The sequence below is a fragment of the Geotrypetes seraphini genome, chromosome 10 (genome assembly GCF_902459505.1).
Source record: "Geotrypetes seraphini chromosome 10, aGeoSer1.1, whole genome shotgun sequence".
NCBI lineage: Eukaryota > Metazoa > Chordata > Amphibia > Gymnophiona > Dermophiidae > Geotrypetes > Geotrypetes seraphini.
In genome coordinates this window covers 52,712,104-52,723,949 of record NC_047093.1, presented here as the reverse complement: position 1 = coordinate 52,723,949, position 11,846 = coordinate 52,712,104, and the positions used below count along the sequence as shown (strand labels likewise).

General features: G+C 43.4%; 1 protein-coding gene across 9 annotated transcripts in view; it reads right to left on the bottom strand.

Annotated features, from left to right (window-relative positions):
• Positions 1-884: 884 nt before the first annotated feature.
• FUBP3 (far upstream element binding protein 3) overlaps positions 885-11,846 on the bottom strand; it is a 137,730-nt gene continuing 126,768 nt past the window's right edge. For 7 of the 9 annotated variants that reach the window (XM_033961002.1, XM_033961006.1, XM_033961003.1 and 4 more), the window contains 4 exons: positions 4,666-4,742; positions 3,075-3,146; positions 2,686-2,813; positions 885-2,005 (listed from right to left, as the gene is read on the bottom strand). In XM_033961002.1, the coding sequence (XP_033816893.1) occupies positions 1,997-2,005; positions 2,686-2,813; positions 3,075-3,146; positions 4,666-4,742 (286 nt within the window). In that variant the 3' untranslated portion in view covers positions 885-1,996. The remainder of the gene's footprint in view (positions 2,006-2,685; positions 2,814-3,074; positions 3,147-4,665; positions 4,743-11,846) is intronic. The other 2 variants (XM_033961007.1, XM_033961011.1) reach the window with 1 other exon arrangement.

Below are 11,846 nucleotides of genomic sequence, written 5' to 3'. Positions count from 1 at the left end.
AGACAAGTGAAAACAGACTTTACTCAGTTTACGGGAAAAAAGGCAAATAGGGTCACTAAGGTGTCATCAGCCACATGCAACCTGCTGTGGGGGGGGGGGGGGTGTTCTTTCACATTTGGCTACAACAGAATCCGGTTTCTCAACAAAGGCGTTTCACCATTTTACTTCTTGTCCCAATTTTGTTACCTTGCACCTCTTTCACTAAGGCAGGAATGGAAAATTAGAATTCTCTTGTTTGTTTTCAACATGGATATTGTATGGTTGAAGATGGGGGTAAGGTGGGATAAGCACACAGGAAATAAAAAAATAAATCAGTTTTGGATTCAGAAAAAAAGATATCAAGTTATGCTTTTGGAGATTTTATGGACATGATACCTTATCCAGGCTAAATTCAAGGATTACACACACAACCTCTGTATATTACAGAGAGGCTCACATCAAATGTGGGTAATTCTTTTGTTGGTAACAGAACATGTATTTATAGAAAGCAGCAGATGCAAACATGAGGCAAGGCAGGGGAAAGGCGAGCAAAACGCAGAGTGAAGACCAACGTTCCTTCTCCCACAAATAACCTTGTGGGTTATTTTATTAGAGAGAGTGTAAAATGCAGCAGTCAGTCAAACAAAATACAGTTTCTTTCATATCAGGCTTAACATTATCCAACTGCATCTTTCTGCCACAGACAAACATTTTGGGCATTATAAGGAAAATAACAGAATGACAGAGAATGAGAAAACCAAGAGCCAGTACCCTTGGTGACACCTGAAAATGGAATGTTCCCATTGACCAAGTAAAAATGCAAGAAAAATAATCACTTCAGTTTCATTTTTTCCTTTAAAAATACATTTGTCTGTACAAGAAGCACTACAGTCAACATCCAAAAATCATATCATCCCTTTTATTAAATCAAAAAATTATTTCGCACATCCTGTGGTTAATACTAGATTAATTCATTTATTTCTTTTCTTCTAAAGTAAATTTGACAAATATTAGATAAGAAAATATTTAAGAGAAAAAAAAACCAAAAAAAAAAACAAACACACACCCTGGAATTAAAAAATAGTTTTTTTCCATACTGTTAAATGTTCCACAGTGTTCATGTTAAAGATGCTATATAAGCAGATTCACTTTTTATATTAAAAATAACAGTATTTATATTTCTCATAGCAGAAAGGAATTTCTGTCTATTCAAACAAGCTTGGAGGTCTTAGACACACATATGCAACTTCTGGATACATTAGAAACAACTTCACTGCTAGAAAAAATAATAAACATTCTTTTATATTAACCCTTCAGAATACTAGAAATGATACAAACCCTCCCCCCCCCAAACCCTGCATCTGCAGGCGGTCTGCCAACGCTATTACAGAGAATCCGAAAAGCCACAATTCATACCAGAACAGGTGCCATTTTAAAAATAGTCAATAAAATCAAAAACAATCAAGATACATGAAATTAGAAGTAAAACATTTAATGAATTTACATATTTAAGAATATTTAAATACTGTTTTAAAAACTTTTCAGATTATTTTTGGTTACACATCACCTAAGACTTCCAAGCTGCTCTCTTTGTTGCAACAGAAAAAAAAAAAAGTTACAAAAACATTTTTTTTTAATTAATAATAATAACAATAATAAAAACAACAAATTAGAGGCTGAAATGTCACTTGCTCAGGGGTGTGATTTGGTGCCTGCTCTGCTCCAAAAAGAATCCCAGAGATACAAATTTTGGAGACAAAAGAAAACAGGAAGGAGAGGCTTCCCAGCGTGTCCGTTAGTTCTAACACGTTAATGACGGCTCCTGATTCTTAGAAAAGTCATTCTAGATTATCCTACAACTAGTGTTTCACAAATAAACAGAAAAGTCTTCATCAAAAGGCTGCAAAATCTAGAAACCTCTGTTACAAAAAGGGTTCCTTCCACAATGATTCCAAGAAAAAACAAAATAAAAAAGGCAAAAGTGAAAGAAAAGAAGGTTGCCAGAAGGTCAAACGTTCTAGTGCTCCTAAAAGTAGAATGGAAAAAAAAAAAGTATTATGGTACTCATACTGTAAAGAACTCAGCCCACACCCACCCTCAAAGACCCCTCCATAACTACCCATTGCCCTCTAATAAAATGTTCATCTATAGTGATACAGGGAGAGAATCAAGTACCTAGTGTACCTGAATGTAATTAATCTTGAGCTTCTACTGAAAAGGTGTGAGCTAAATCCCAATAAATAAAGAACCCTCCTTTGATACAGGGATAGTGAACCCCTACTATGCTCCTTAAGTTCACTTCTTCAGGACTTCAGAGGGCCCTGCTTTTCAGGACAACCAAACTTTGCAAAGTTTCTTTTTTATCTTCAAACATTATTTTATTAAATTCTCCAAGTTCACACAAGAGAATATCAGCATGAAATAAAGGCAATCAAGAAACAATGTCACTCTTTCCAAGCATTACTTGAACAACGTGAAAAGCAGATAAAGGTAAATATATTCAAACAGAGCTAGAGATATCTTGAGAGCCAAATCTGTTTACAGCACTTACTCTCCCTATTCTTCTCATCAGATCACCAAAGTGGAACCTATCCCTTACTATCTGCATGGTGCACACAGAAAAGGCACAGCTACTGTCTAGGAGGACGACGAGATGCAGACGTATAAGAGCTCTTCATTGCCCTGTGAATACCGTCCAGTCCTCACCTGACTGTGTGCTTGAGCCTGTCCCAGAGTCTGTCCATAGTAAGCAGCTTGCTGTCTGTAGTACTCTGCCCAAGCCATGGTGTAGTCTGGTTGAGAATTCGGCTGGGATGCAGCACTGGCAGCTTGAGCTGTCAAGAAAAAGAAGCAAGCAAGTGAGGGGCCAAGGAAATTTTACTGTGTGAGAACCCAGCCTGGATATAATACAGTTCCCTTGTTCAGCCCCAAAACCACTCCCCCCTCCATCAGATGAAGTGTGTGACCCCCCCCCCCCCAGCTTATTGCATCAGGAGAAAATAGTTTGGGATCTAAGAGGCACAACAGTCAAAATCTGAAACAAAATGCAAGAGACATGCAGAATTGTGCGAGGGAGCCGCCTCAGCTCTACATACTCTGCTTTTTGTAATATTCCTCCCATGCTTTGCTGTAGTCAGACTGACTGTTCTGCTGTTGGCTCTGCTGACCTGCACAAACAGAAGAAATGCATTTAGTTTAGAATGGAGTGACACTGGACTGCAGAGAACTGGCAAAACTCCCAATGTGTACATTAGTAGGAACTCAAACTATCAAGTGCTTCCATTAGCATCTGACCTTTATGTTTCTTTCCTCACTATAGTGTTGCAAAGGACACAGGATACAAGACACGCTGCCACCACATGGCACATGCTTCGTTTCAGCACTCTCTGTATAGTGCCACAGAAGTCAGAGAGATTTTCAGCAACACTTCCCATGTAGTGCTGCTGAAAAGCCAGAGATAAGGGACTTGTATATTTATTAGTGCCTGCTAAATGCACAATAATCTTTGAATAATGACCTGCATGTGTTTTTAAAGTTGTTCATGCTACAATGCATTCACACTGGACATGTACATATGGATGAGGATGTATGTGTATATGGAAACACATAGAATACAGACAGGGAAAAGCATTCTTCATGACCCCATATTACGGATCCATCCAATCGGATGAAAGAGTTGGAAGACTTGATCAAAGTTACAAGTCAAGACCTTTTTTTCAGCAAAGGTCAGCACCAGCTTTAGTCTCCACCTGCCAGTGCTTACAAAGGAACTGGTTGAATGGCCTTTCTTCCTGCAACACCACTCCAGAGAACTGACAGTATTTCAGTTAATCCATGCATCGTTTTTTATGAGAGAAAGAGCATAAAAGCAGTGAAGACACACTGTGTGCAGATGAGAGGAGCAAGACAGACGGAAAAGAAGGAATCCCTACATGTGTTCCGAGATGCAAATTCAGTGGAAATGTCACTTCACAGAGCAGAACATGAGAAATCAAAGGCCACAGGGTGCAGGTTGAAATCCTTACAGAGGGCAGCAGCCAGGGAGTCAATCTTGTCAGATTTCAAAGGAAAATTATCCACAACTGGTTTTATGTTTCCCATTTGTAAAAAGATACTAATGAAAGGATATGAGCAAAATAATCTCTTCCTAGCTAGTTCAGTAATAAAAGAGCACTTTAATGTCTAACATCCCAGATTAAAATGAGGTGTGTGGATCCCTCACAAACTGCAGTACCAAAAAAAGAGGCAAAGATTTGCAAAAGCCAAAGCATCAACTACAAGAGTAGATCAAACATCCAAGTCATTCTCTTTTTTCTTGTATTAACTACATTAAAAACTTGACACGGCCATGTTTCACCCCATCAAGGGCAGTGCCAGGGGCAAAAAAACCCCCTTTGAGTATTATGACTCCTCTGCTCAAACTCAAAGCTAAAGATCAGAGAAGGAGTAACACTCTCTCTGTCATCTCACGATAAGATGAAACATGGCTGTGTCGGGTTTTAAATGTATTTATATGTGCTGTAGTTATTTAAATAAATCAGTGAACATTACTTGGACATTTGATCTGCTGTTGTATTTAGTCCCTCACAAATTGCTGCAGGCACCACTTCCCTACAGACTCTACCCCACAGATGTTCATTTACATGGACCCTTTGCCAAATAAGCCAAAGTACAGGATGTCCTTACTTGGGACTTGCTGTCCTGGTTGTTGCCAGGTCTGATAAGCGCTGCCCCAGCCTTGTGTCATAAATGCTGGAGGACCACTGTGAAGATGCAAAGAAATAACTGAGCATCAGAGGGTTGCCAGAGGGACAGAGATGCAGGATTTCTTTAGATTTTTTTTTTTTAATCTTTATTCGTTTTCATATCTTACAACAAGTGTATAATATTCAATCAAAAATAATTTTTACAAATCACTTGACATTCTTACTTATAATCATCAAAACATAAAAGAATCCCTCCCCACCCATTAGTAATAAACCAGTTAAAACAAATATCATATATCCCAATCCCACCCTACTTATAACTTTATATAATAAAAAAAAGCAGTGGGGAAAAAGGCTAGGGTTGCTATTCTTTAGATTTTTTTAAAAAAATTTATTTCATTAAATGTTTACACAAATAAAACTTCCATAACAACAACAATCATCATCATAAAGCATAAGGTGTATTGTAGTTCTTCAGGAACGCGGCTTAACATAACATCAAGATATCCCTGTACCCATAAGGCCCTCTCCCCATGCCTGTTGTTATATCAAGCAGCATTATGGGGCAAGGATCTGGAAAATTTGATTGTGCCTTCAGGTTCTTATGTGAAATTTAGAAAAAAACCTAAAGACATACTTTTTTCTCAAATATCTGTGTAATTAACTTTCATGGTTATGGATATCATATGTTAGTAATTCATTTTGCTAGATTTATTTTTATCTAAGTTATATAATTTCCAATCTATTCAATTGTATACATTATTATAATCTTTTGTTAACCGCATAGAATTTCAAGGTCCTGTGGTATACAAGCTGATTGTTATGCTATAAGATGCAGTACAAAAACCAACACAGTATACAGTAAAACCTTGGATTGCAAGTAACTTGGTTTGCAAGTGTTTTGCAAGACAAGCAAAATATTTTATTAAATTTTAACTTGATATACAAGCAATGTCTTGCAATACAAATATGTACAGTATAGACATATCACAACTGAGCCGATGATTCTTCTATCTCTGATGCTGCAGGAGTGTAGTGAATGTTCTAAACGAGCGAGGTCTTGTAATACGAGTACATAGAGTATACACGCGTCACATCATCACAACTAAGCTGATGGTTCTTCTCTCTCTGATGCTGCAGGAGTGTAGTGACTGTTCTAAACGAGCGAGGTCTTGTAATAAGAGTACATAGAGTATACACGTGTCACATCATCACAACTGAGCCAATGGTTCTTCTCTCTCTGACGTTGCAGGAGTGTAGCGACTGTTCTAAAGTATTAAAGTTTTTGGGTTGTGGAACGAATCGTCTGAATCCTATGGGGAAATTTGCTTTGATATACGAGTGCTTTGGATTACGAGCATGCTTCTGGAACGAATTATGCTCGCAAACCAAGGTTTTACTGTACTTGAAATACTCTCCCCCCCAAAGAACTGAATATCATTAATTATCCCAGGACAAGCAGGCAGCATATTCTTGACTGATGGGCGACGGCACCGACGGAGCCCCGGTACGGACAATTTTAGAGTGATTGCACTCTAAGAACTTGGAAAGTTCTGGTAGGCCGCACCGCGCACGCGCGAGTGCCTTCCCGCCCGACAGAGGCGCGCGGTCCCCAGTTTCTTAGTTTCCGCGGAGCTAAGAAGACGCGTTTCTCTCAACGGCCGTTGTGAGAAAATCTTTTTGACTCTTCCCGCTCGCGTAAACTCGTGAAGGAAATATTGTTTCCTTCCTTTTTTCTTTATTTTCTTTTCTAAAAAAAAAAAAAACAAACATTTGTTTTTTTCTTCTTTTTTCGAATTCGCCCCGGCGGGGCCTTTTGCCACCATCGAGGCCTCGGCCTTCGATTTGGCTGAAGCCGTTTTTACATTCATGCTCCCTCAACCTGGGTTCAAGAAGTGCCAGCGGTGTGCACGACCAATTTCACTCACCGACCCACATAATTGGTGTCTACAGTGTCTTGGTCCCGACCATCGAGCGTCTACCTGCACCCGCTGTGCGACTTTAAAAAAGCGAACTCTGAAGAATCGTCAAATCCAACAGAGATTGCTTTTTGGTGCCGAAATGTCTGACTCTACGACACCGGCACCGACATCGGCTCCGGCGCAGTCGGCACCCACCTCATCGACGCCACGCAATACCGCGTCGGTGTCGACTCCTTCAGGTAAGCCGGCTAAGAAGCCTTCCCCGTTGGAGCGTCCTCTGGTCTCGGTGGCAGCGAGCCCAATCCTGCCGACCTCGAGGCGCCCACGGAAGCGCTCCGCCCCAATAGAGGTGAGCCCCTCGACATCGGGTTCCTCATCCTCGGGGCGTAGAGCAGCACCACAGGTACCGCAGAAGAAAAAGGCGGTACCGGTGCCCTCACTTGAAGAACGTATAGCTGCTGTTCTGCAAGTGCAACTTAAAGAACAGTTGCAACACCTTCTTCCTTCACTTTTGGCACCGAGCCTTCCGGTCCCGGTCCGGTCTGAGCCACCGGTACCGACAGTGGAACGCCCTATTTTATCCGCTTCCACTTTGTCGGTACCGGTACAATCTGCTTCCTCGGTCTCCATGCCGGTTCTTGCACCGGAGCCGAGAGCTCACCATCAGGCTGTACAGACTTCGGCTCCGGTGCATCCAGTGACTTCTCCCGGTACCGAGTCGATCAGGTCAGGGAAATCGCTTCGCAAATCTCGTCACCTAGAACCCTCCACACCAGAATCTCGGGACCGGAGTTTTCAAGTTCGAGATCCTGATTTGTGGGGTGATTCAGAGAATCCTCTCCTTTCTGAAGGGGAATGCTCCTCTGGTGACGAGGACCCTTTTGCTTTGGGACCTTCCTCTAGACCAGATGTGTCCTCTTTTTCTTCCTTTTTGAAGGAAATGTGTGATTCTCTCTCCATACCCTTGGAGGCTGAGTCAAAGAAATCCAAAGCTTTTCTAGATGCATTGGATTTTGACCAGCCTCCAAAGGAATATCTCAAGTTACCTCTCCATGATATCTTGAGAGAGACCTTTTATAAAAATTTAGAATCCCCTTTAACTATACCTGGAGCTCCCCGCAAATTGGACTCTTTGTATAAAGTCATTCCTATTCCTGGGTTTGACAAGCCCCAACTACCTCATGAATCCCTTTTAGTTGAGTCCACACTCAAAAAGTCTAAGGGGGCTAGTGTGTACGCCTCAGTCCCTCCTGGCAGAGAGGGTAAATCCATGGACAAGTTTGGAAAACGGCTGTATCAGAATGCGATGTTGGCCAACCGGTCAGGAAATTACGCATTCCATTTCTCATTCTATCTAAAGCAGCTTATACAGAATCTGGCTCTTTTCGAGAAATATCTTCCTGACCGGAAGAAATCTGTTTTTCACCAAACTTGTTCCTCTCTTTTGCAGCTTCGTAAATTCATGGTCAGATCAATCTATGACACTTTTGAACTGACCTCCAGAGCCACAGCTATGTCAGTAGCCATGCGACGGCTAGCCTGGCTTCGAGTTTCCGAACTTGATGTCAATCATCAGGACCGGCTAGCCAACGCACCTTGTTTGGGGGATGAGCTGTTTGAAGATTCCATGGATTCCACTACTCAAAAGCTCTCGGCTCATGAAACTCGGTGGGACACTCTTCTTAAAAATAAGAAAGCAACTCCACCTACCAGGCCTTTTCATCAGCACTCGGCCTACCAACGAAAATTTGTGGCTCGTCCTCTTCCACAGTCTACACAACAGCCTAGACGTCAGAGACAACAAAGACCAGCTGCTAGACAGGCTCAGCAACAGCAGCAGGTGAAACCTCCTCCTTCACAAAAACCTACTCAACCCTTTTGACTTGGTTCTCCTGGACATAGCCAATCTTCCTCCTTCTACTCATCTTCCACAGCCCATAGGAGGACGCCTTATACATTTCATAAGCCGTTGGGAAATCATCACCTCGGACCTGTGGGTCCTCAACATCATCCGCCACGGCTACTCTCTCAACTTCCAGTCACCTCCTGCCCAAAGTCTGCCAAGAGAGTCTGCTTTCAATACTCCTCGGTCTTCCCTCCTTCTTCAAGATGTTCAATCCCTCCTCCTTCTGAACGCTATAGAGGAAGTTCCTCTAGATTAGAGAGGCCAGGGATTCTACTCCCGTTATTTTCTAGTCCCCAAAAAGACAGGAGATCTAAGACCCATTCTAGATCTTCGCGATCTAAACAAATGCTTGGTCAAGGAGAAATTCAAAATGCTTTCTCTGGCCACTCTTTACCCTCTTCTCAATCAAGGAGACTGGCTATGTTCTCTCGATCTCAAAGAAGCATACACTCATATACCGGTCAATCTGGCCTCCAGACAGTACCTACGCTTCATGATCAATCGTTGTCATTACCAATACAAGGTGCTGCCCTTCGGTCTTGCCTCCTCTCCAAGAGTGTTCACCAAATGTCTGATTGTGGTGGCTGCCTTTCTACGATCTCACCACCTTCAGGTCTTTCCTTACCTGGACGACTGGTTGATAAAGGCCAATTCATCTCAGACTGTTCTCCTGGCCACCAACCAAACCGTCAGGTTTCTTCAACTTTTGGGGTTCGAGATCAATTTACCCAAATCTCATCTCATCCCCACTCAGAGACTTCAATTCATCGGAGCTGTCTTGGACACAGTCCTCATGAGAGCGTTCCTGCCATCCAACCGTCTTCAAACGCTTCAATATCTGTGTCAGCAGGTGCTTCTACAACTTTCCATCTCTGCCAAGCAAATGATGATACTCTTGGGTCACATGGCCTCCACAGTTCATGTCACATCCTTCGCACGTCTTCACCTGCGCACTCCTCAATGGACCCTAGCTACCCAGTGATCCCAAGCGATGGATCCTTGCTCACGTCACATATCTGTCACATCATCTCTTCGTCAGTCTCTACAATGGTGGTTGATATCCTCAAATCTCTCCAGAGGTCTTCTGCTCCATCTACCTCCTCATCAACTAGTCATCACCACCGACGCCTCCCCTTATGCCTGGGGAGCTCATTTGAACGAATTCCAAACTCAAGGCCTTTGGACAGCCCAGGAAAAGAAGCATCACATCAATTTCCTGGAACTCAGAGCAATGTTTTATGCTCTCAAGGCCTTCCAACATCTTCTCTTTCCTCAAGTTCTCCTTCTGTGCACAGACAATCAAGTTGCGATGTACTACATCAACAAGCAGGGTGGGATGGGCTCTCGCCTCTTGTGCCAGGAAGCCCAGAAGATCTGGACTTGGGCCATAAATCACCATCTATTTCTGAAAGCTATCTACATTCAGGGAGAAAAGAATTCCTTAGCGGACAAGCTCAGCAGAATTCTCCAGCCTCACGAGTGGACACTCAATCCTTTCACTCTACAGTCCATCTTCGCTCAATGGGGCACTCCTCAGATAGACCTCTTTGCAGCTCCTCACAATCACCAGCTGCCCCTATTCTGCTCCAGACTCTACTCTCCTCACCGTCTGGCAGCGGATGCATTTCTCCTCGACTGGTCCAATCTGTTCCTGTATGCTTTCCCTCCTCTGCCTCTCATGTTAAGAACCTTGTTCAAGCTCAAGAGGGAACGAGCCACCATGATTCTCATTGCTCCAAGGTGGCCCAGGCAACATTGGTTCTCCCTTCTACTTCAACTCAGTTCCAGGGAACCTTTTCTTCTTCCACTGTTTCCTTCTCTGCTTACACAGCATCAGGAGACCCTTCTACATCCCAACCTCCAGTCTCTGCACCTGACAGCTTGGTATCTCTCGGGCTGACCTCTCATGATACTCTTTTGTCTCAGCCTGTTCGTTCCATTCTAGCTGCCTCCAGGAAACCAGCCACTCTGCAATGTTACCATCAGAAGTGGACACGATTTTCTTCCTGGTGTCTTCTTCATCATCTTGATCCCACTTCCCTGGCAGTGGAGACCTTGTTGGATTATTTGCTTTCTTTGTCTGAATCTGGCCTTAAGTCTTCTTCCATCAGAGTCCACCTCAGTGCCATTGCTGCTTTTCATGAGCCGGTCCATGGAAAACTTCTCAGCTCATCCCCTGGTGTCCAGGTTCATGCGGGGTCTTTTCAATGTGAAACCACCTCTTAAAGCCCCTCCTGTTATCTGGGATCTCAATGTGGTTCTTTCCGCCTTAATGAAGCCTCCATTTGAACCTTTGGCTACCACTCCTTTCAAGTTTCTCACTTGGAAGGTACTTTTTCTTATTGCTCTTACCTCTGCCAGGAGGGTCAGTGAGCTACATGCACTAGTTGCAGATCCACCTTTTACGGTCTTTCATCATGACAAGGTGGTTCTGCGTACACATCCAAAGTTTCTCCCTAAAGTTGTCTCTGAATTCCATCTCAACCAATCCATTGTTCTGCCTGTCTTCTTTCCGAAACCTCACTCTCATTCTGGAGAACAGGCTCTGCATACTTTGGATTGTAAGAGGGCTCTAGCTTACTATCTAGAGCGTACGAAACCACACAGATCAGTTCCCCAACTCTTTCTGTCCTTTGATTTGAATAACTTGGGACGTCCTGTTTCTAAACGTACGTTGTCTAATTGGCTGGCAGCGTGCATTTCATTCTGTTATGCTCAGACCGGACTGACACTGGAAGGTTCTGTCACGGCCCATAGAGTCCGAGCGATGGCAGCATCTGTAGCTTTCCTCCGTTCCACTCCTATTGAGGAAATCTGCAAGGCTGCTACTTGGTCCTCAGTTCATACTTTTACATCTCATTATTGTCTGGAAGCATTCTCCAGACGGGATGGACACTTCGGCCAATCTGTTTTGCAAAATTTGTTTTCCTAATGGCCAACCTTCCCTCCATCCCTCTTTTTGTTAGCTTGGAGGTCACCCATCAGTCAAGAATATGCTGCCTGCTTGTCCTGGGATAAAGCACAGTTACTTACCGTAACAGGTGTTATCCAGGGACAGCAGGCAGATATTCTTGCGTCCCTCCCACCTCCCCGGGTTGGCTTCTTAGCTGGCTTATCCTAACTGGGGACCGCGCGCCTCTGTCGGGCGGGAAGGCACTCGCGCGTGCGCGGTGCGGCCTACCAGAACTTTCCAAGTTCTTAGAGTGCAATCACTCTAAAATTGTCCGTACCGGGGCTCCGTCAGTGCCGTCACCCATCAGTCAAGAATATCTGCCTGCTGTCCCTGGATAACACCTGTTACGGTAAGTAACTGTGCTTTGTCAAGTCCCAGTC